General features: G+C 54.8%; 1 protein-coding gene across 1 annotated transcript; it reads right to left on the bottom strand.

The window, feature by feature from the left end:
• Window positions 1-9,972: 9,972 nt before the first annotated feature.
• AQP1 (aquaporin 1 (Colton blood group)) lies at window positions 9,973-23,729 on the bottom strand. The gene is made up of 5 exons (XM_055293510.1): window positions 23,289-23,729; window positions 13,238-13,402; window positions 12,852-12,932; window positions 11,888-12,046; window positions 9,973-11,667 (listed from the first exon to the last, which is right to left on the bottom strand). Exons 1-5 carry the CDS (start codon window positions 23,670-23,672, stop codon window positions 11,566-11,568), a joined length of 891 nt encoding a protein of 296 aa, XP_055149485.1. The 5' UTR covers window positions 23,673-23,729; the 3' UTR covers window positions 9,973-11,565.
• Between the last annotated feature and the right edge of the window lie 753 nt (window positions 23,730-24,482).

Genomic DNA, 24,482 nt, shown 5'->3' on the forward strand with positions numbered 1-24,482 from the left:
CCAGGAGCAGATGGATGTCTCCTGAGGCCTTCTCCTGGCCTCTCCCTGCAGCTCAACCTTCATCCTTCCCACCCGATCCATCCCTGCCCCACCCAGCTCCCTTATTTATAAACCATACGTCCCTGTGTTCCTGCTTGCCCCTACTGTTTGTCCAAAGCTTCAGCTGCTTCCCTTGATAACCCCTAGGACAAGAGGTCCTGGAGAACTGGGAAGGGCCCAGGGGCAAGCATAGTTCAGGGATGCTCCCCCGACCCCTGCTCAGGAACTTCAATGGCTCCCCATAGACACTCCAGGGTCTGATGCATAGAACATGCTCAAAAATCAGTAGCTATCCGATGTAAAATTTTAATTTCAGTTTTTGCGCACAGGAGCTATTCCAGACTGCTTGGCCAAAGGCCTCAAAGTCTGCTGAGGAAATTCAGGTCCAGGGAGGGGAAGTGACTGGCTCTCGCTCACATAGCAAGGCCATTGGGCCCTCTCTACTCCACCGCCCTGCCTTTCTGCCCAACCATTATAGACAAAGGCAAAGAACTTAGTCCCAGGCCTTTCCAGCTGTGTGACTTTGGTTGCTTGCCTAACCTCTCTGATTTAGAGTTTCTTCATCTATAAAATGCAAACATTGTCTGTTTTCTTCAATACCCAGCACCCAGAATGGTGCTTGACAAATAGTAGGGCTTGATAAATATTTCTTGGATGAATGAATGAGTAATCCCTAACTCTCAGCTCGTTTATGAGTATCAAGCCAAGCAGTAAATATGAAATGAAGTTGCTGCGCAGTGCCAAATACACAGCAGGGACTTTGCAAACGGTGCTCCTCTTGCCCCCTCACTGACCACGCTGCGACTGTAGCCTCCCTTCTGACCCAAGTCAGGGACCCCTGATCTCCAAAGCCCAGACTCCATCCTGAAATCACAGGCACCTAGAGCTCTGAGCCTCATAAGTTTGCTCAGCTCCCCCAGGCCAGCCTCCTCCCCAGCAACTCCTCTGGCCTCTGCTCCTACACCACAGGCCTTCCACTCAGCGCCTGGGGAACCAGTGCCCCTGGCCTGGCCAGAATGCCCAGCCTACAAGGCCCGGGCCCCCTGAACACTGTTTTCTCCTCTTCTCCTTTGTTCAGCGAATGTTTCTTTGCCCCTGGAACTGTCTCCTGGGACTCATGGTGGAAGAGAGGCCGGCAGGGATGGCGGTGCTCAGAGCAAGGACAGGTGAGCTGGCGATCGTGCCTCTGCTTAGGGCCATTCAGGGGGCTGTAAAGGCTTTGGCAGGGATGGTGTGAGACTGTCCCCCATGGACAGAGAAAAGCAGAAATGAGAAATGGTCACAGTAAAAGGCAATCAGAGGTGAGGGCCAACACTAGCTCGGGGCAGTAGAAAGAGCTCCAGTCCCATCTCTGCGACTGAGCCCAGAGGTGACTTGGGGCAGGTCCCATCTCTCTGGCCTCAGTGTTCCCAGCTCTATGACGGTGCAGGCGTCTGGGCTTTGGTCAAACCCCATCACCTCCAGCTCTCATCTGGCTTTCTCGTGTCCTCGCACCCAAGTATCCCCACAGGCAGACACGGAGGTCCCAGGACAACCACGCCAACAGGAAGCTTCCACCTCAGCCCCACCTGCTAAGGAGCCTAACTCCCTCCTCAGTGCATTAAGCCCCAGAACCTGCCCTGCAGGGATCCCCGAAGGATTACAGTCCAGCAGCAGAGGGTAGGGGTGATGTGGGCACATGGGCAGGGCTTTGAAGACCGTCTCCCTGGGAGTGCTGAGCTCCCAGCTTTGAAAATGGTTCCCCTGGGAGGACCCGGGGAAGGGGCCTCTCTGGCAGCTTCCCCAAGAGCTGGGCTGAGGTGCCAGAGTGATGTTTCCACCCGGATAAGCCCCGGAGTGTGTGGAATGAGAGCCAGGCCTGTGAGGGTTGCACGGGCTTCATCCTCCCACAGGCGGGCAGGCAGGACTGGCTGTTGGCTCCTGCAGCAGGGACAGAGAGAGGCCCCTCCACAGTGAGAGCACACAGCAGCCACCTCAGGCCTTCCTCTCAGGGCTGTGTTATGGGGCCTCAGCGCAGGGAGAGACTGCCCAGGGTCACACAGCCAGGCAGCAGCAGGGGCAGCAGATCCCCTAGGGTGAGTGCAGGCCTACCCCTTTTACAAGTGGACCTTCACAGTGGCCCCACCTAACGCTGGTCGCTGGGATGCCAGAGCCTCTGAGAAAGGTCCCCAGACCCTCAGCCCTCTGTGTGTCCCTGATAGTGAAACTGAGCAAGCGTGGAGCCCGTGAGGTGTGATTTAGGATAGAGCTGCGGGAGATCGGCTAGGGTCTCGATAATAAGGCCCCAAGGCCAACACATAGACTTCCAGGCATGAGGCTTTGAAAAGCTTTTGGACAAAATCCTCGAGCCAGGAGTGTCTTTCAGGACTCTCAAATTCAATCCCCATGTCTACATGGGGACACTGAGGCCGAGAAAGGAGAAGGGGCTCCTTCAAGGTGCCACGGTGAGTCAGTAGCAGAGGGGAGCCTGGAACTCTGGGCCCCGACTCCTAGCCCAGTGCTCACTCTACTTCCACTGGCTGCAGGGGCTCGGGATCAAGGGAGTCTCGGTGTGCAGAGCCCATCCAGATGGGCTGGGATTGGCCTATTTTGGAAGCGTCTGGATGAGGCTGTAGTTCTGCCTGGGCTCACCCCCAGCCTGCACCACCTTTGCCCACAGCTCCGGGAGCTTGGCACGGACACCAGCCCCAGCTGGTTCCAGCACAATAGGAGGACAGTCAATGATTCATGGAGCCTTCGTTCCTGGGGACCTTCTCCCCCAGGAGAAGCTGCTGGCTCCTGTACAAGATACCCCAGCAGGGCAGCACAGGGATTAATCAGTGATGGGCCTGGAGGGAGAGTGTGGGAGGGTTACAATCTCTTCCTCTCTCCTTCTCTTTCTCCCTGCTTCTCTCTCTCTCTCTCTGTCTCTGGCACACCCCATACCTGCCCCCTCTCCCTACTACCTCACCAGCACCATCACTGGGAACTCCAAACCTCACTTTCCTCCTTCTTCCCTCACACCTGCCCTCAGAAGAGGTTTTGATACACTAAGTCACCCTGAGGTTTTATACAGGGCAATCTGAAAGCTAAGGGGCCCTCAGAGATAACACCCAGGTCAGCATTTACAATAGGTGCTTTATAGAAATCCAGTTGTCTGAAATGGTAATCCATGTTACTTCCGAAAGAAGGTTATGTGGACAAACAAGTTTGGTGAACACTGGCTTAAATAAAATGAGTTCTTACTGCGGGACTTGTCAGAGCCTCTACTCTGCTGACTTGAATGGTGAGGCTCCAAGAGGCTGATGTGGTTTCCAAACTTACCTCGCCACCTGTGAAAATCAGTCGATAGCTCCAAGAGCTGGGACCCTCACGGGGCGAGGACCACAGAGGGCAGGTGACTTCCCCAAGCCACTCCACTCAGGCCTTAGCCAGGAGCATGGGTGGCACCTATTGGTAAAGTCCCCTCTGGCTGCTAAGCTGTTTCAAATCCAACTCTCCAGGGTATTTCCCTCCAGAAAAATCTCCCCTAGGGTAGCCTGTGTAGCTTCACACTTAGGGAGAAGGAGTGAAAGGGGCAGGGGTCCGGAGCCTTCCGAATTTTCTGGAACCGAAACTGCAAGCCCATGGAGGCATTCCTGGGCATGGTGTCTCAGACCTCACATTCCCGGAGGCAGATGCAGCTGCTCCTCCCAGCCTGGAGGTCACTGCCAGCAGCGGAAATTCTTAGAGTTCGTCTCGGATGGAAGCTGCCACCGGCCCGTCAGCTACAATCCAGGCGCAGTAGCGGCTCACCGGCTCCAGGGAACTTCACGAACAGTTTAACAGAGTCATCCCACCCAAGGGCCCAGGAATCCTCCCGCAGGGCGTGGAGTGGAGACTCCTCTTTAGGTCTGCAGAGACACAGATGGGAGAGAGGGGGTAAAGTGAGGCAGGACAGAAAAAGGTACAGGCATAGGAAGGCGAGGAGATCCCTGAGTCCATCTCCTCGCTGCTGAGACCCAGACACAGGGTGAAAGCACAGAACGCTAGAAAAGGGCACCCTGAGGTGTATTTCAGAGCCGCGGCGCGTGCTTGGCGTTGGCACGCGCTTGGCATTGGCACGCACGAGATGGCCTATTGGAACTATGGGGCCACATCCCCTGTGACCAGCCTCCACAACCTGCCTCTGTCAATGATTTCACTGGGACACGAAACTAGCTCTGGCCACGCTATGCCGTCTTAAATATGGAATTCACCTCCCAGTGCCTGACTTGACAAGGAATGTCAGCTGAGGAAATGTGATCAATGAATATAAAGGTTACTGACATTCTTATCACATTTCAAATTTGTTATACATTTCTTATTGAAAAAAAATGTTCACTGACCCAAAAAAATATTTCATGTATAATCAGTCCAAGGTTAGACGTTGGATCTGGCAAAGAAGATGGATGAGAGCATTGGTCCTGCCAGCCTCGTTTGGCAAGTGAGGAAGGGGAGCCCAGACTCCCACCAGACCCCCAGGAACTTGCTCTTCCCAGCAGGAGAAAACAACATCAGCTGCCCACAACTCGGCAATATGCCTCTATTCTGCGACTGGGTCTGGATAAAGTGCCCTCATATTGTTCAAAGGCTAGATTTAAAGGTTTCCTTGGAGTCCACATGAATCCTGTCATCCCCTGGCAGGCAGTAGCCTGACACAGTCCAGAAGAAGACCCTGCAGCTGGGCCCACAGGCAACTCACAGACGTGCACAGATGCAGCGTGGGCATTCCTGCTGACAGGCCTGACATGACTCTCCGAAGAGTTGAACCTCCTACACACGTGCACATGCACACACACACACCCCCAAAGAGATATTCCAAATGTATTAACACCCTGTGTGCCATGAGCACCACCCCCAGCCACCAACTTTACACATACATGATTAAAATAAATTTTCTTAGTTTCATTGGTTTGATTTGTTTTGGTTTCCAATTTGAGTTCCTTAAAGGCATAAGTTATTACATCTATTTAAGTTGCATTATGAAAAATATAAGCTAAGTTTAAAGAAAAAAACACTCATATGAAATAAAGCACCAGGGACATGTTGACCCCTTTCAGAATGTTCAAGACTGCTGTGAATCGTAAGCTTCAATCCTTAAGAACTTTTTCATCTGCACTAATTCTCTGATTTGCTTTTTTTGGATTGGACTCATTTGTTGAATCAGCTTCCCTCATATTACTATTTCAGAGGGAGAAAGGATAATACTCTTCTACAAATTATATATCTACTTACCTACTTAAGCTTATTGAGAAATGTATGCCAATTCACCCTTAACGAACACAAGCCAGGCCAGCCTTCTCAAACCAATATTCTACCTGGAGAGCATGCTGGCTCTAGGCAAACTGAGTCTAGTACCTGGTGGTGACATCTGTTAGGAAGAACACGTCTCTTGAGTTCCACATAACTCAAGGCATAGACGCAGCAGAGCCGTCAGAGCACAGTGGGAGCATCTTGGGGGAAAGATGCCCCCCAGGTCCCAGCTGCACCCCACACATGCACTGTCCCACCTGGCCTCACTCCCTGGGCATTCCAGATGAAGCAAAGCACCACCTCCAGGTCAGGGAGGGACTGGGACACCACAGACATCACAGAGAAGGGACCACTTCACCCACTCTCCTTACAGGTGGGGAGACTGAGGACCAGAGAGGGCAGGAGCCTTGGACTCCAGCCTTGGACTGTGTGCCCCAATCTGCTGACACACACACACACGTGCACATACACACACCCTTTTTCTAACTTGGACCTTGCTGGATAGGCACCTCTTACTCCTTCCCACCCAGGGTTGATGTGTAAAATATATACCATCCTGGTATGATGGGGACACCAATCCATCAGAACTATCCCACAACTTTAGTACTGGACAGGGTCTGAGGGGCCCCCTTAACCCATTGAGTGCTGGATTGTGGGGAGGTCTGGGGGAGAATAGAGAGAGGCCAGGAAGCTAGGAAAGCCAGAGAGCAGGGATGGGAGGATGTTACTTGGATAGCTCAAAACAGACGAAAAGATTTTAATATTTTAAGAGCAGGTGGGCCGGGCACGGTGGCTCATGCCTGTAATCCTAGCACTTTGGGAGGCTGAAGGGGGTGGATCACCTGAGGTCAGGAGTTTAAGACCAGCCTGGCCAACATGGTGAAACCCCGTCTCTACTAAAAATACAAAAATTAGCCAAGTGTGGTGGCACACGCCTGTAATGCCAGCTACTCGGGAGGCTGAGGCAGGAGAATCACTTGAACCCAGGAGACAGAGGTTGCAGTGAGCCGAGATCGCACCACTGCACTTCAGCCTGGGCAACAGAGGGAGACTTCATCTCTTAAAAAAAAAAAAAAAAAAAACAGGTGAAGCTGTACTAGCCCATATGGCTGAAGATCAATTGTGCTCTCACCCAGTTCCAGATAGATGCACTGGAAAGAACAAAAAAATAAGCAAAATCCTACATGCAGAGAACATGGCTTTATTGGAATGAAGCAGAATCACCTAAGCAGGATGGACTCATTGAAATTGCTGGATACCCTTCGCCACAGATCTCTCTGCACACCAGGGCCCAAGGTATCAGTGGGGACTAGCGGGCTCTTGAGGGCTAGGGAAGACACCCATGTAAGCACGGGCTTCACCTGCCTTCTCTACCTACATAATCGCCCCCTTTTTGGCAGTAAGGACAGTAAACATCACTACCTTTGGGTCTTCGGGCCCCCAAGAATGGCCCCACCCTGGCCCCCAGCTCGGCAGCAAATTCCACTCATCGTCCTCATTGTATTCTAAACCTAAAGATAACAAGGCGTCATGCCCAGCAGTTCCTCCATGAAACATTAATCACTGTCCCCTCCTAGAGAGGCTTCTGACCAGTGAAGGTGTGACCTACAGGAGTGATGGAAAAATCCCAATGGGCCAGCACATGGCCTGGCCACGCCATGGGTGGGGGCCCTGGCACCAGTTCCTCCGGTGCTTTTCCAGACTCCTGCCTTGGGTTCCAGGGATACTGAGGACCGCCTAAGAATCCCGAAAGAGAGAGAACCCTCCTTGCATCTACCGCATCTCCCAAGAGTGCCGTGGTCCTTGTGGTCAAGTGGCCTTGAGCCACCCACACCCTTCTATTTGGGCCCTCAGAGCCCACAGGAGCTTTGAGATGGATGAGGGTGCTGGGAGCAGGGCCTGGACTATGGGCCACTAACTCTGCTGAAGTTTCACCACATCTCTGACCAGTGGACGAATCCTAGTCCAGGGTATTTGAGAAATCAAGTCTTCTCCCTATAACCTCTCAACACCTCTCCAGGGCCAGGAAAGATGAATCCCCTTGATTCTGGAGGAGAAAGTGAAATGTCAAAAAGAAAATATGGATCTGTAAGGATTTCAGACTCCTGAATGTTTAGAAACCCAGAAGAGGTTGATCCGATGCTTGAGATCATAAATATGTGTGGCTGAAGTGAACATTCACTGCCGGGCTCTGGCTGACCTGATCTTCCTAGGGTTCCTAGGGGGCCTCAGAATAAATGGAGCAATTGCAGAACCATAACTTTTTGCTCTTGTGAGTTTAATGGAAAGACAAATATTCTAGGATTCAGTGGCTGCTAGATTACATCCTGCTTCCTTCTGGGCCAGGTGCAGAGGGCATGACCTTCCAAGCCAGCTGAGCCATTCCGTGTGCAAGTCTCAAGGGGAGGGCCAGGAGGGTGTCTGATGGAGATAGTGACCTGTTGTCTGGTCTCATCAGGGACCCAGTCAGAGATGCGTGACAGGTGCCCCTCACCAAGTCACATCACATGTGCAGTTGCCTGAATGTTCAACAGCCTGAGGACAAAGATTGAATCCTGGGAGTTTTCAGGAAATTTACTACCTCCATTAAAGTCTGATGAACAAACAGACAAGGTCTCAGCTGCCCAAGGAGCCCCACTTCATCTGTTATTCCCTCAAACTTCTCCCTGTGTTGGGCTGTACAGAAGATGAGAAGATCAGAGTCGGGGTAGCCCCAAAGAGATGAGGTGCCTGGAGCACTAAACCCACAGACTGGAAGATGAGGAAGAGTCTGGGATCACTTTGGCCCAAAGCTGTTGCCCCCTGGCCTGATGGGTAGCTGAGGGCCCGTCTTAGTGCATTATTATCCCTCATGGTGCAGCATTGCCTTTCCCCTTCTCAGATACTCTGCTGGGTGAACATGGTTCTCAGACACTTTCCTCCCAAGGAGAGGCCCTGGAAGGCAGCAGGGAGGTTTGGGTGACACCACATCCAGTTATCCCTGGAATGAACTGGCTTCTCCTGATGCTGGATGGCTCTGGGGCTGGCCCTTCTCCTCCCTTCCCCCTCCCCATGCCCACTCTGCAGCAGTGGCTGTCCTCTTCATGCAGCCTGGCTTCCTGGCTAGCCCAGAGCTTAACTTAGCAGGAATCGTGACAAAACTGGCCCAGACCACATCGTGGGAAGAGCCTGATCTTTGAAGCCAAGCAGAATAGGTTCAAATCCCAATTCTGCCACCAACCTGCTGTGTGGCCTAGGGTAAATCACTTCATCTTCAGGGACCCTGGCCTCCTCTACAAATGGGTACACCTATCTCTACCTTCCAAGGATGTTGTAAAGATTGGAGCGAATGTATGCAAAATCTCAGGGAGATTCTTCACACATGGTAAGTGCTCAAGAAATACCAGTTCCCTAATGTCTTATTCAGGCCCTGCCTCGTGGCTCTAGGAGTCTAGAAATCATATCTAAGCAATACACGAAAGAAGGCTGTGCCATGGAATGGGGGTGAAATGGGGGTGGGGGTAGAAGCGAATGAGTAGGATTTGAGGTGGGGTGGCTGGGCCCATAGTGGTGAGGGAGGGCTTCAGGCCTAGAAGAATGGGACCAGTTAAGGAGACAAGCCAAGAAGGGCTGTGAGAGATAGCCTCGGCACACCCTCACAGGCAGGCCTGGGATGCAGCGGGCTGGCCCATACCCAATTCCCATAGCTTGGCTGGCACTCTGCCATTTATATGCCCCTCTTAAGCTGGGAGATAAGTTTCCTTATCTGTTAAATGGGCTAGAAGTTTTTGCGAGGGAACGGAAAAGAGTGTGCAGATGTGATGCACTGATTTGCAGGGACTGAGACAGCCTAGTGACCCAGGGCACACTTAAATTAGAAACCCTGTTCCATCCACACGGCCTCAGTCTTCACTGGGGGTGCCTAGCCCCTGGCTCCCTGAGACCCAGCCCCCCTTATATCACCATCAGCTAGGCATTCCATAGAGGGGACAGGAACCATGTGTCTCCCAGGAGCAGTGCTGGGGCCCCAGGACCTGTCCATACACTATTTCCTGCCTCAGCCCACTGCCATGGTGATATCTGTTCCCTATTATCAGGCACTACTAAGTGTGTGTGCACGTCGGGAGGGTCAGGAGCTGGGGTCCCAGTCTTAGCCTGAAGTAGCCCTAACTGCACTGGGCTCTGACGAGCGAGTCTGTCTCCCATGGGACGCCCAGCCCAGGTCAGATGGGTTGCAAATGTGAGTGGAGGAAGGGAGGAAGGTGGAGAAATCCCTAGTGTTCCCTGGGCCCTGCTCTGTGGAGGGTAGAGGGGATGAGGGGGCTGTTAGACTTCGCGGCTGTTAGACTTCAGTCTTGCTTTCCCCCATCCCTTCCATACTCCAGAATCAGAGACGGCTCTCATTGGCCCATTTAAACTGATCAGAAGCCTGCCCCTTTTCCCTGCTCCCAGGTCTCCAAAGTCATCCCTCTGGGCTCTGGAAGTCTCCTACTAGGGGTAGGACCCTGTGTCCCTCAGATGGGGTTCTGTGGTGTGGCTGTATCCATCACCTGAGATCAGGGGTCTTGAAGGCAGAAGGGGAGGCAGTGGCTCCTCCTCAGACTGGGTCTCTAGCAGTGCACTGAATTTCCTTGGGGAGGAATCCAGAAACATTTGTGGGGACACGGCATCAAAAGAAGAAAAACTACAGGAAGCCCGAAGGACCTTATAAGTCATTTTCCTTTATTTTCTTAACATATAATGAAATTCCAACTCCAAAGAGACATATATGCAGAGCAGACAGATGCAGGGCCCTGGTGTGCAGCAGCCTAGAACCAGGCAGGAGGTGGGTGTGCCCCCTCTCCCCTTCATCACAACTCTCCCCACTCCTGGCCCCTGGCCACTGCCCAGGCAGAAACTGAGAAGCTGGAAATGAGAGGAATTAGCCTCATGGTCCAGGGAGTAGCCAGAGACAGGGCCTTGGTTACTAGGCCGGCCAAATCATTGTCTAGCTGAAACCGCGGGCCTCAGTTTCTTTATCTATTAAATGGGCCAGAAGTTCCTGCTAGGGAATGGAGGAGAGAGTGAGCAGATGTGATGCACTGGTTATAGCTAAAGGCCTTCTGGTTGTCCCTCTGCTTCTAAATACCTGCGTAATTGTGTCTCTTGGTTTCTGTTGCCATCATGGCTAAGTGCACAGTGGTGGAGCTGCTCTGGCCCTGGTGGAATTGAATGGACTTATGTAGATACAATTCAGCCTTCAAAGCTGATTCTGATCTCTGAACTGTCCTTGGGCTGCAACTATAGCTACCTTATCAGGTCAAAGCTGACCTCTCCCCTCCAGGTCAATGCAGAGGGAAGGCTGTGGCCAGGGGTCACACAGCAAACCTGTGCAGGTTACTCAGCTGCTCAAATGCCTCTGATCAGGAGCTCATGAGCAAGAGAAGAGCTTGCTCCATCCTGCTCAAGACCAGCTGAGGGCTTGGAAAACCCCCAGGCCCAGCAACGGCATCTGCCTCCCTGGGCTGACCTGCATCAGGGTCTTTCTGTCCTCAGGCTTTGGGCTTCAGACAGCTCAAGCGCTCTTTGATAAACATACACCAGCATAATGGTGACCTGTGTCTACACTGACCAGAGGGAGTAGAGAAGTGAAAGAATGAGCAAGATAATGCAGTGATAGATGGAAAGACCAACTAAAACTCAGAGAAGTAACATGCGTATTCCTCCTTCACCCTCTAAATGGCTTCATTCTGCAACAGCAGGCCCTGTGTAGGGAAGCCTCTCCATAGGGAACACAAAGTTCCAACTACCTGGCTGTCTGTCGGTCGATCTCTGCTTTGTAGCCTGTCTGCTCTGTACACATGTACACAGAGGCGTGTGGCGACAGCCATGCCCCTGGGGAAAGAACACAGGGCAAGTGGAAAGAGCAGCCCTTGTCTAGACCATGTCTTCTGGACCCATACTGTGTCTGCACTTGGGGGCTGCAGGCCCGTAGAGCTCTGCCAGTCCCTGCCACTTTGCAGAAGGAGGTCGCTGAGGCCCTGAGATAGGGGCGATTCCAAGGTCAGGCAGTAAGTCCGAGCGGGTCGGGGGCCTGGGAGCAAGCAGAACTGAAGGAGCAAAGCTTGCCCCCTCCACTGCACCTCCTGGGATCTCTTCCCCCTCCAAGCACCACTGGGAGCAAGGTGCGTGTTAGGAGAAGAAGGAGGGCCGTGCCCAAAGGCACAAAGCAATTATGGTAGAATCCCAGGCATGTGCGCAGGTGAGTCGGTGAGCAACTTTGGGGCGAGGGGGGACTTTGTGGCACACCTCCCATCACACTCTGAGGGGGCGACTAGCAGGTGGGTCCCTTTCTTTCACCTCCTCCACGACTTCAAGGGAGTGAGTTAATTGGTAAATCTTGGTCCCCAGGAAGCTCTGAGGCCAGGAAACAGAAAGAGAAAGAGATAGAAACACCCCCAAATGAGGCTTGACCATGCAGGTCTGGCAGATCTTGGGGAAGTGACTTTGGCCAGCTTGTCAGAGTGTCTACAGTATGGATTTCACCCCTCCCCTCCCTCCGCCCGCCCCTGCCCCTGCCCCCGCCCCCTACGTGGATGCCCAGGCCAGACCCCTTCTATTTGGGCTTCATCTCCACCCTGGAGTTGATGTCGTCGGCATCCAGGTCGTACTCCTCCACCTGGCCGCTGGTCCACACCTTCACGCGGTCTGTGAAGTCACTGCTGCGTGGCGCCAGGATGAAGTCATAGATGAGTACAGCCAGGGCTCCCCCGATGAATGGCCCCACCCAGAAAATCTAAGAACAGAGCAGGTGTGTTTAGAGGGCTCCACTCAAAAGCCCCTGGGAAGTGTTCCCTGGGTTACCCCCCAGCCCACTACCCCGTTGGACAGGTTTTCTCCCACCTGGGATGGAGGCAGGTAGGAGAGCCAAATCCTAACATCCTGATTCCAGTGCCCCTCAGAACTGGCCCAGGCCAGAGTATGTGGTAGGGGCACCTCCTTGCCTCTGCGTGGCCCAGCTCAGGCATGGGCAGTAGCAGCCCCTTCTTGAGGAAGGCCACCGCCCCCACACTCCCAGCTTTGGAAGGGCCCCAGAGACCATTGTCTAATGCAAAGCTGGCCTAGCACATCCACATCCACAACCATAAGGGCTAAAATCCACTGAGCGCCTCCTCTGTGTTGAGCTCAGTTTGCAGATAGGGAGTGAGCCCTTTCCTCTTCTCGGCCACCCTGAGAGGTGGGCACCACCATATCACCCTCCGTAGCTCAGGAAACCAAGGCTCAAGCACACTGCGCAAGGTCATGCTGAACTCGAAAGTGGCTGAGCCAGGATCTGGAGCCCCACTTTCAACCATGCAGCTGGGATGACCTGGAGGCCAGGCAGCATGGGGCAGGGCCAAGCTGGGAGGGCAGAGACTAGGCCTGAAACTGCTCGCAGTGTGACCCCACCCTGCCTCTACATGGCAGGCCTCAGTTTCCCGATTTCCTGTCCTCTGGCTGTCTCCCAGAGCCTCCAGGACAGGAAGGGACACTGTGAGGGTGGGGTCAGGCTTACCATGGGACATCAAAGCTTCCCACCCCACCCCCTGTAGGTCTCCTACCCAGTGGTTGCTGAAGTTGTGTGTGATCACCGCGGAGCCAAAGGACCGAGCAGGGTTAATCCCACAGCCGGTGTAGTCAATCTGTGAGGGAAAGAGACAGAGGGAGGGGCAAAGGCAGAGAGTCCCAGGTGAAGAGAGAGTGAGAGGAGGGAGAAGGTGGAGGGAGAAAGAGAACAATCAGGGTGGGGGACAATGAGACCCAGGGAAAGAGGAGTGCTGACCCCAAGCTGGGCAGGACCCTGCCCCCAGTCCCCAGCGCTGACCCGCCATCCTCCACCCAATGGCAAGAGCTCTGTCGGGAGTCCCACTGGTTGCCCATGGCAGGGCACACCACCAGCCCCCGCCCTCCCTTCCCCCACCTCCATCTGGGAGGGCCCCTGACTCACAGCCAGGAGGTGTCCAAGGGCTACAGAGAGGCCGATGGCAAGGGGGGCTGAGCCACCAAGGTCGTGGCGCCTCCGGTCGGTAGTAGCCAGCACGCATAGCACCAGCTGGAGGGTCCCGATGATCTCGATGCCCAGGCCCTGGCCCGAGTTCACGCCATCAGCCAGCTGCAGGGGAGAGAGGTGGTGAGGACTGGTGAGAAGGGTAGGCAGGGACTGTGTCCAGGACCCCAAGGATACCCAGGTCTCCCAGGCCCAGGCATGAAGGGCAGACCCTCAGATGGACCTTCAGAGCCCATCACAGGGTCCCTGGCAAGCATACACAACAGGTAGTGGAAATCAGGCCTTGAACCCACCCACTGCTGTTGATGAAACTCCAGCCCAGCCCCTAATACCTGCCTAGACCCAGGCCCCACTCTGCCTAGAAGCTGGAGAGGCCTGGGGTGAGCTGGGGCCTTTGCATCCAGCTGCATCCAGGCCAGGGTATTCTGGGGTACCAAGGCCAGAGGCAAGGGGCGAGCCCCAGGCATGAAGGTGATGGTCAGGAGCACTCCTAGGAGAAGAGATGCAAAAAGGTGGGAAGGCCAGCAGGGGACATGGCTTCATACCCAAAAGTCCAGAACATTCCACCCCATGCCCGACTGCATCTAAATTCCAGGGCTGAGGAGGCCTTCAGTGAGGTCCTGGCTCCCTCCACCCTCTTTCTCCTCTGCGCCTGCCTCCCTTGTTGTCTCCACCCTCTCTCTCTCCTTCTCCACCCCTGTCTCTTTCCTTGGTCCAAGGCCTGTCTCCCATTGCTTCTGGCCCTGCCCTCCCTGTCTCTCCTTCTCTCTTCTTCCTCCCCACTGCTGGCCCCAGCCTCACCCTCCCTCTGCCTGGCCAGATAGGCCCTGCCACCACCGTCTGGCTGCCACTTACTCCTGGGCTACTTTTAGAAACATGACTCATGGAAAGAAAAGGGAATGGGAGCTGCCGCAAGGTCATGAAAGCCCTCCCCATGCAGCTGCCCCTAGAGGACCCCTCCCCAGGAAGCCCCAGCACCTTCCACTACGCTTTATGGCCGTCCCAGGGGCTAAGTGCACTCACACAGGGGAGCTGGACCACATTAGCAAAGGCTCACTTGCAAAGATGCCCAGATGAGGCCACTTAGGCTGCCTTCTCCCAGGCAGGGCTGGTGCACCCAAACACTTCCCAGCTGGGAGACTCCCTACCCAGCTCCCATCCTCAGGATATGGGAGTGTCTCCAAGGCCATAGGGAATTTTGCAAAATCCAAGGTAGGGGGGCACACCTTGGAGGTTTTCCCAGCCCCACCCTGAGGCCATCCTACAAGAACAATTCTCTTCCCGCTTTTGTCTGCAGCCCTGGGTTACAGGGAATGACTCACATCCCCTCCCCTGCCTTGCAGCCCCAGCTTTGGGCCTTTCCTGGCGGACCCCAGGGCTACATCCCTTAGGTCCGCCAGCCCTCTGGCCAATGACCAGTTTCCTTCTGTCCCAAGGTTGGGCCAAAGAGGCAGAAGCCCTGTGTTCAGGTTCTGACTCTTCTACTTTCTGGCACCATGAGCATGGCCTATCCCCTCTGGTCTTCAGTCTTCCTATCTGCAAAATGGATCTCATTGTCCATGCCTGCTCTCCAGAGCAGCTGGGAGGTTCAAAGGCCCAAGGGGCCGTCTCAGGGCATTTGGAAAGAGTTGTCGACGCAGGAGGGATGGGGCAGTGGTAGTGACTCTTGTTTTGGTTCTTCTCATTGTGTGTGCTGGATCTGGTGACAAGCAGAAGGAGTGACGGCAGGTGGAGCTGCTGGCAGAAGCCTGCCCAGAGTTAGGACAGGCTGAATGGGGTTGAGGCTGGTGAGGCCAGCCCGGTTAGTCCTGATGCCCACCCACACTTGCACCTGTGAGGCCCCTGTCCCTCCGTATCTGAGCCCTCAGGAAGCTCGCGGCTCCTTCTATTCCTCTCTCTTCTGCTCTCCAGGTTTGGCCTAATTGCTAGCTGGCAGAAGTCCTGAAACCAGCCCATCCCCCATGATTAATGGAGTCATCGCTGTAAGTGGCTCCCGCCTTGCAGAACCCTCCCAGCCCCATCCCTCACAGATGTGACCAGAAGGAGCTCATCTCTTCTGGTTTTTAACCAGGTGTGAGAGCCCCAGCCCCTACCCAAAGACAACATGCTTTTCATGCAAAGTGGGCAGAGCAGAGGGTGATAGTTCCAAGCCCTGTACTCTGAGTCCTCGGGAAGGGGAGGGGTCAGCCAACTGCCCTGGGAATTCTGGAATGTGCCTTCCTGACTGCTGAGAATCACATGGGCTGACAGCCTTCCTCTCCAATACCCACTACCACCACCACCAGGAAGCCTCCCCTGATTGCTTCAACATCTACTGACAACCTTCCTTCAACTATCTAATACACTTGCATTGTTTACATCTGGAAACACTTGATAATTCAGAATTGGAAGGGGCACTCAAAGGCCTGTTGAAACTCAATGTCCAGGAAAGAGCAGGTAAAATACTTCAAAATGTACGTTACTGTTTACAACCCATTAAATTTGAAAACTTGCTTAAACAAGGCCAGTTCCCATTGTAGTCACTTGTTTTATATATATATATATACACACATATATATACACATATATACATATATATACACATATATACATATATATACATACATATACATATATACATATATACGTGTATATATATACATATATATGTGTATGTATATATATATATATATATATATATATATATATATATATATTTGCACATCCCCAGGTAGTTTTGCCTGGCCCGGGTCTTATTAAGGCAAAAAAAAAGTAAGAATCAGAACAATTCTCAATTCTCAATTGTCTTCCCGCTTTTGTCTGCAGCCCTGGGTTGTGTGAATGCAAGTATTACCAAAAGAATAATCCACACATTTCTTCTGAAGCGTCAGAAAGATACAAGCTCTCTATTTTGTGCTAAGCCCTTGTAAGCCCACTACTCAAGGCCCAGTTCAGACCCCACCAGCTCCTAGAAGCCTTCCCAGATCCCTGGCTGGAATTAACTTCTGCTCCCACCCACCATGCCCTCACTGAATTCTCTGTGCATCTTGTAGGAAATCAACCTTCCTGCGGCCTATGTGGGTGCATCTCCTCCTGGCCTGGGAGTTTGGTGAGGACAGAGTGGGGGACCTCTGCCATTTCTCTGCCCACATCTCTGAGGGGAGGCTTACTGTGTGCTGATAGAAGTGGCAGAGAATGCTAATTTTCTAGAACTCCCACCCTCGCTAGGGGCAGCCTGGCTCCAGTGATGCTCTCCGGACCCAGGGCTGTCTTCTTCACTTTCTAGCTGGAAACAATGGGCCAATCACTAGCCTCTGGGAGCCCTGGAGGGCAGCCTGTGCGATGGCTCAGTGAGGTGATGATGTGGAGGCTGAGGCCCAGGGAGGATGCAGCAAAGCCAGGATCCTTGCCCCATAGTCTGTGCCACCCTACACTCACAGGTCAATGGGCTGGCCACTCCTGGGCCCAGTCAAGGGACCTGGCTATTCCCAGCTTGGACTTGGGAGCTGGCAGAAGGTGGTTCTGTGGCTGCCAGTGTGTCCTGGCTCTAGGGCAGCCCAGGGACGATCTCTCCAGGCAATGTGCTCTAAGCCCTCCCTGCTACCCATAGGCCAACCAGGGTGGCTTCCAAGGCATGGGGCCCCTGGCTTGGCCTGGGCACCCTGGTGCCCCGGTCTTGGGGAAGAGAAGGCTCCAGGGCCAGGCCTGACTGAAGCTCTGAGCATTCGTTCTCAAGGGACAGGAGACATCAAGGCCTGCCCTGCCCACCCCAGTGCCTCCGGGACTCAGCACTGGGCAGTGAGGGGACCTATGTGGGCCCCAGAGTGTCACTCCTCCATGGGTGTTCACACGTGGACTTGGGGGTATTCCTGGTTTTGTGTGCCTCTGTGTGTCTTTGTAGATAAGTGTCTGCTGTGTCTGTGATGACCACATGTGTCCAGGGCTGACTCTCTCTTTCTCTTTTTTGTTAGATTGTAAGTGGTTTATTACACAATAATTAAATTTTAAAAATCTATAAAAGAACTGGCCGGGCGCGATGGCTCATGCCTGTAATCCCAGCACTCTGAGAGGCCGAGGTGGGCGAATCACAAGGTCAGGAGATCGAGACCATCCTGGCCTGGCTAACACGGTTAAACCCCATCTCTACTAAAAATACAAAAACAAAATTAGCCGGGCGTGGTGGCCTGTGGTCCCAGCTACTTGGGAGGCTGAGGTGGGAGAATGGCGTAAACCCGGGAGGCGGAGCTTGCAGTGAGCCGAGATAGTGCCACTGCACTCCAGCCTGGGCGACAGAGTGAGACTCTGTCTCAAAAAAAAAAAATCTATAAAAGAACTACAAAAATCCCCCACTTGTATGCACCAAACAACATAGCCTAAAAATAAATGAGGGGAAAACTGACAGAATTACAAGGAGGACTGGATCACTCTACCACCAGAGTGAAAAATTTTAACAATCTTCTATTGGAAATGTATAGAATAAATGAAGCAGCCAAAAACTACCAATAACATGATCAGGGAGGGTTTGAACCCCATAATTAAAAGCTTGATTTAAGAAAAATATGAAAACCCTGTACCCCTGAATTAAAGAATGCACACTCTTTTTCATCAACTGATGAGGTACTGACCAAGTGCCTCGGTCTCCCTGGGAACAGCTATATCATACAGGCATCTCTGCAGGACATGAGGTCCTGGAGGCCGTGCTGTGTGTTTGCACTGGTATGTCTGATGGCACTTCTGAGTGCCTCACTGATTCCCTATGTCACACACCCACACAGCTGCCACTACCAGCTAGAGAGGGAAAAGAAGAGAAAAAAATGAGCCCCTGTGTGAGAAAGCAGCAGGTCTCAACAAGCCCTTTATTTGCTCCCAGAAGCCATTTCATCTTCCTGACAAGAAACAATACACAAAGCAATGGCTTCCTCCCTCCCTCCCTCCTTCTTTTCCTAACTCCAGGGCAGGGAGAGGAAAAGGCTCCATTGGGGAACCCCCACCCAACCCTCCTTGGGTCCCAGAGCCTGAGTGGCACCACCCAGTCTTGAGAATGTGCTTTGTGTACCGTGTGTGTGTGTGTCCCCCATGTGAGGGCACATGTGTGTGCATGTTTGTGTTTGTGCCATGTGTGTACACCTTGGAGCAGCAGGACTAATCAAGGGCTAGGAGGCAGTGCCACCTTGACAAGTCTCCACGCCTCTGTGGGCTTCAGTTTCCCCATCAGTAAAATGGAGGCCTTGGCCCAGATTTGAGCCCCAGTCAGTCTCCAAAAGTGCCTCCGGCCTCACATCGGGGTGGTCACTCTCCAGCCCCAGATCCAGAAACCTAAGCACAGGATCCCCCGCAGGCCATCAGAATTGCTGATCTCAGCGTGACACAAAGCCTATGTTGCAGAACCTGTCACCCACCCCACTGGACCCCCGCATAGACTGGCACCCCCAAAGCAGCCTCCCCACCAGAAAGCATCTACTTGCACACCCCTAATGGCAGGGAGCTTATTGACTTAGAGGCAGCCCCTTCATGTCAACAACAATATCAACAACAACCTTCTTTACACTGAGTAGAAATCTGCCTTTCAAGGGGCCCTGACAGCGAGATTGCAGGCACTGAAAGGAGCTGCTGAAAGGGCCGGGGGCATTTTCCAGCCTTTCCGGATATCTTTTAAGTTGGAGATTTCAGCCTCAGAGTCTGCCCACCCCACTGAACTGTAGCTCCTGGCTGAGTGAAGATAGCCCCTCATGATCCCCCTGGGCACCATTCCATGTGGGCACGAAGCCCCTCCGTCCCCAGGGGGAAGCCCTGACTGAGGGGATCCTGGCCACTTGCAGGGTCTCTTGAACAGCATTTTCCTGCCTTCACCTCCCGGTGTGAGGGCTCAGATCCCAGCCATTCAGGAGGCTCCAGACTTGTTGGTGCTTCCAGAAGGTAAGGGCCATGGCCCCTGCTGGGTGGGGGCCCTAGACTAAGTGGGGCACCATCTGGAATTGGCTTGCAGTGAGCTAATGGCCACTTCACGCTGCTAGAAGGTTGCCTGGGGTGGAGGAGGGAAGGCAAGGTGTGACAGGAGGCTGTGGCCTGGGAGTGGTGAGCAGGGGGTGAGCCCCTCAGACAGGCATCCCAGGGGGCCGTGTCCCCTCTCAAAGCATGGCCCCTTCGGAGTTCCCAGGGCAAGTCCCGGTCAGGGCCAAGCATCAGGGTGGGCAACACTGGGACCGGCTGGGCTGTTCTGAGAGCCCTAAAGGGGAAGCAGCGTCAGGTTTTTCCATGGTGAGGGAAGTCTCCACCACAAAGCTCCCGCCCCATCTCTGTGCCCTCCCCCTCATCTGGGGCTGGCGGAAACAGTAATTATATGTCCCAGATGTGGCATCACCACCCAGCCCCCAGCCCCTCCCTGGGCAGGACGGGCTGGGCAGGGACATGGAAACTCTGCCTTCCTTTCCCCGGCCCTCCCCTGAGCTCTAGAGGAGGCAGAAGCACCCCCAGGAGAACTGGTGGCATGAAGGGGCCTCTCACTCTATGGCTGGGGAAACTGAAGCCCAGAAAAACGGGATAAAGGGGAGAGCTTAGGGCTTCAGTCAGGCCCCTGATGCTGCAGGTAGAAACACTTCTTGAGCAGTCAGGCCCCGAATTAGCAGGGCTGGGAGAAGACCCCAAAATGGGTAGCTCTGCCCTCTGCCTGAGCCCAGCGGGCTGAAATCACAGGCTCTGGGAATCCAGACCCCTTTCCCTGGATGCAGCCCCTGGCCTGAATCCTGAGCCCTCACCACCCGCCTCCCATGCACCCCCAGCCTGACCATAGGCAACAACTCCCGCACCACGGCCCCCACCTCCTCCTAGCCTGTGCTCACACAGTCTCTCTGCCCCTTCCCTCTGCCAGTGTCTCCACATTCAGGCTCCTGAGAAACCTCCTCCTTGATGCCTTCCTGGCCCTCCCACCCCTTAAGTTCAAAAGTTCCCGCGCCCGTCCTGACACCTCTTATCGCACCTGCCTCCTGCTTCGTATCACAGGCAGCTGGGCACTGGCTTATCTTGACCTAGGGCTGTGGGCTTCTCTGGGGAGGGAGCCGGGCTAACCCAGCCCTGCAATGAGCACCCAGCAGTCCCTGGTCATGCTTGCAGGGAGCCGGCTGAGCAGACCAAACAGCAGAAGAATGAAAAAAGCCAGCAAATGCCAGGAATCCTGAGTCCACCAGCATCTCCTACTTCTCAGAGCCCAGCCACACCCTGCTATGTCCCTAGCTCATAGACAGGAAATAGGGCCACACAGGCCGGTCTGTTGTGTGATGCCACATGGTGTTAGTGGCTGAGCTAGGACAGGCAAGAGTGTCCACCCCAGCCTCAGAGCCTCTCACCCTTGGCCAAAATTGGTATTTGGCTCTTGGAACTAGCCGGGACCTTGCAGGCTAGATGGAGGCCCACGGTCTCTCTAGGGTGTATCCTGAGCCCTGACTCAGTCAGGAGAAAGTTGTCCCCAACATGTCCCGAAGGGACACCCCCTGACTCACCCCAACCACTTCCTGCCACATCTTTCTCTGTTTTCCTTGGAAATCTCCATGCCAACCACTTGCCCCACCCAGGTTTTGGCTGGGGTGGGGCTCAGGGCCAGAGAGGCTGCAGGAGCCTACCCCAGGTCATGAAGCAGAGTGTGTCACCTGCTGCCCAGACTGTTCCCTGCTCCTCTTGAGGCATCCAGGCCACCCCTGAGGCCCCTCCAGTTCCAGGGCCAGTGTCTGACGGCAGCCCTTAGGGGGGGTACCTTCTCTATTTCTAGGCCCAGAGTCGAGGTCCTGAACCCCACCCTTCCACTGTTGGGACAGGGCAGCGCCTGAGCCCCCACCATCATGCTTAGCGCCCTTATGTTCAGCACTGCCCCTGCAGGGCTGATCTTAGCCAGCCGTCCTGGGATGGGTGATAAGCTCAAAGCAATGAAGTGAGTTGGCTGTCTGGGTGTGGCTGTGAGGTCACAAGACCTAAGTCCCCTCTCGAGAGTCAGGGTCCGCAGCTCCAAAGAAGCTCAACAAGTTAGCAGCAGACAGCTCTTGAACCCAAGTGTCTGCCTCCCAGCCCAGGGCCGGCCCCCACACTAGGCTGCTCCTCTTTCTCTCCCATTTGCAACACGCCCAGCCCAAGTATTGGGGTGACTATAAAAAATGAAGGCCAGGGAGGGAATGGGGCACGGGAGTCGGGTGTGGCCTCTGATCCAGATGGCACAGAAGGGGCCCGCCCTCCCGCCTCTGCCTCGGATGCGCATACTAGAGTGTGAAGCCTTCGCCAGCAGGTGCAGAGGTTCTGCCCTGTGAGATGGGAGGGAAGAGACGGGGCCAGAAAGCCTGGGAATCACATCTCCTCCCCTACAGGGATGCTCCCCCAGCCCATCATACCCAGCCAAGCTTCAGTGTGAGCTTGACCCTACCCAGCGGAACTCCCTGAGGCCACAAGCTCTGCCCCCACTGGAAACTGAGGCCTGGGGGGCAGAGCTTGATGTGGCCTGCCTGAGCTCTGTCCCGTACATCCCCCGCAGCCACGTCTAAACTGGCTAAAGTCTAAACTCCAGCCCACGGAGCTAATCTTCAATCTTGGGCCGAGCAGAGGTTGGCTGCAGAGGAGGTTGGGTGAGGTGTCACTGTGACACAAAAGTGCTAAGCCCCCCATGGCCAGGTTGAGCCAGCTGCCCTCTGCACCAGACCTTCACCTAGCCTCCCCCAGGCTGCCAGCCGCAGGATCTGAACTTTGGCTGAGAAGCGAGAGGACAGCTGCTGTAATCACTATCTGCCATCTCTGAGGCGCCCTCAGAGATGGCCCACACCGTCCCCACACCAACATGCCCTACCCACAGCCCCGCCAGCCTCATCTCTCTAGACGAGTCCTCCTCTCTGCTCCTTAGCATCTCTCCCTCCCTGTGAGGGCACCCCCAAGCCTGCTCACTTGTCCCTTGGGTCCTCAGAGACATCCTCCAAGCCTTCCTCAGTCTCTCAGGCCAAATCGTCCCCTGCTGTGGCCCAAGCCCGGCCTGAGTTTGCACTTGTCTGAGGAGCTGGGAAAGGCCGTGTCTGGGACAGCAGGCAGTTGCCACCAGGGCCAATTTGCCACGCTAAGCAGCCCAGGAGACATTCTTTTCCACAGCTGCCACCCAGTCACCAGCATCTGCTTGTCATTAGTGACCCCAGTCCAGACCCCATTCAAGCCAGCAGCCATGGGCACGTGTTGCAAACTCACTCCCACACACCCTTACACAGCAGCACAAACATGCACACAGTTGACACAAGCACAGAGACTCAAGCTGGCAAACACATGCACACATACACACCTTCACACACACACACGTACACGCACATGCACATACGCCACACCTCTCAGTGCCTGGAGACCATGTAGCCCAGCGCTTGCCCCCCAGCCCATACTGTAATCCAGGAAAACTGCCTTCAAACAGCCCCAGAAAGTGTTTTCACTCCTTTATCTTTGTCTAATCCCCAGGGGCAAAAGAGTGGAAGAGGGCCTTTCTCTTGATTCCTAGAGGTGGTTTGTTTGGAAACCTGTGTGAATATGGGGGGCTCCCTGAGGGAGTCCTGCTCACACACTTGCAGAGCCAACTGCAGACAGGCTGGGCATCTGGTTCAGGGTGGCTGGGGACAGCGGGCAAAGTTTCCCCGGGGTGCAGGGCTGCCGGAGGAGAGAGCTGGCGGCACAGGCAGGACTGAGAAGGGCCAAAAAGCTACAGCCAAGGGGCGAGGACCTGCTGGCCAAGCTTATTCCCCATAATAGATGCGCTGCAGGGGACATTGGCAAGACCATTATTCTCTGGATCTCAGCTTCCCACAGTGCCTGGCAGAAAACAGGCTTTGGGAGGCATGCATAGCTGAGTTCCAGCCCCAGCTCTTCCCCCCAGCTCTCTACGTGACCTCCAGCAACCTCTTGTCCTCTCCATTCCTCAGTGTCCCCATCTGCACAATGGGCAGAGGATGGAACCGGTGCCTTTCAGCATCATTCCAGAACCCCCCAAGCCCAGGGACACCCCACTCACGTCATTGCGGCCAAGCGAGTTCCCAGGCAGGGAGGAGGTGATGCCTGAGAGGATGGCGGTGGCGACGATGGCCCCCACGCACTGGGCGATGATGTACATGAGGGCACGGAAGATGCTGATCTGGCAGCTAAGCAGCAGCCCCAGTGTGACAGCTGGGTTGAGGTGGGCGCCGCTGATGTGGCCCACGCTTTGCGCCAGCGTGGCGATGCTCAGCCCGAAGGCGAGCGACACCTTCACGTTGTCCTGGACTGCCGTCTGGTTGTTCCCCACTGGGTATTTGAAGCCCAGGGCAGAACCGATGCTGATGAAGACAAAGAGGGTCATGGCCAGGAACTCGGCCACCACTGCCCTCCAGAAGAGCTTCTTCTTGAACTCGCTGGCCATGCTGGCAGGGGGCTTGGCCTGAGACTGCTGCTGGGTGCTCAATTCCCTCTGAGAACTGAGCCACAGCCTGGGCTGGGCCTATTTATAGGGCCGGGGGGCGGGGGGAGCACAAAGGGAGGAAGGCCTCTCTTCGCTCCTGGCCCGCCCCACACCGCACGGACCTCCTCTGGATGGATGCAGACACGGCTCTGCTGTCGGCCTGCCAACTTTTTCCTTCCTCCTCTCCCCCTCCCTCTCTCTCTCTCCCTCCCTCCGCCCTCAGCCCTGCCCAGCCCAAGGAGGCAGGCAGGAGGCAGCCGTTGCTCTAATAGGCTTTGGGAAATTCTTCCAAGCTGGCCCCACTCAGGGGACCAGAGAAATCCAGGTGTCTCTGCCCTGTGTGCAAAGCTCAGGGAGTTCCTGAGGGCACAGCCAGGTGCTCCGGAGTGGGTGGGGTGGGTGGGCTGGACTCGGTGGGTGGACGTTGCCCTCCCTGGAGGCAGGCACCATGATCCTGCTGGCCTGACATCCCCATCCCAACCCAGAGAGGCACTGGCCTGGAGTCCCTGGGCCCAGGGCTCCAGAGGGGCAGTCAGGTCCTCTCGCATGGCCACTGCATGCCATGTTAGGGATGTCCCAGAGTCCCCAGTCCCCCAGAGCCAGGCCTCTGTGGATGGGGGCACGGAGGCATCAGAAGGTGCAGAGAGGTTGTCTGTGGCTGCCCTCCGTGCTGCGGTTGAGGGCAGGCCTGAGCTAGGCAGAGCCGTTAGAAAGCCCCCGCCCTGGGAGCCCCCAAACTTCTCGAGAGCAATTTGAACCAATGATTTGAGG

The sequence above is a fragment of the Symphalangus syndactylus genome, chromosome 9 (genome assembly GCF_028878055.3).
Source record: "Symphalangus syndactylus isolate Jambi chromosome 9, NHGRI_mSymSyn1-v2.1_pri, whole genome shotgun sequence".
Lineage (NCBI taxonomy): Eukaryota > Metazoa > Chordata > Mammalia > Primates > Hylobatidae > Symphalangus > Symphalangus syndactylus.

Coding starts and splice junctions, on each gene's coding strand:
- AQP1 (XM_055293510.1), bottom strand. CDS start 23,672: ATGGCCAGCGAGTTCAAGAAGAAGCTCTTCTGGAGGGCAGTGGTGGCC. Junction 13,403..23,288: donor ACTCGCTTGGCCGCAATGAC/GTGAGTGGGGTG, acceptor TCTCCCCTGCAG/CTGGCTGATGGCGTGAACTC. Junction 11,668..11,887: donor CCGACGACATCAACTCCAGG/GTGGAGATGAAG, acceptor TCCTGGCCTCAG/AGCTTCCTGGGGACCAAGAT.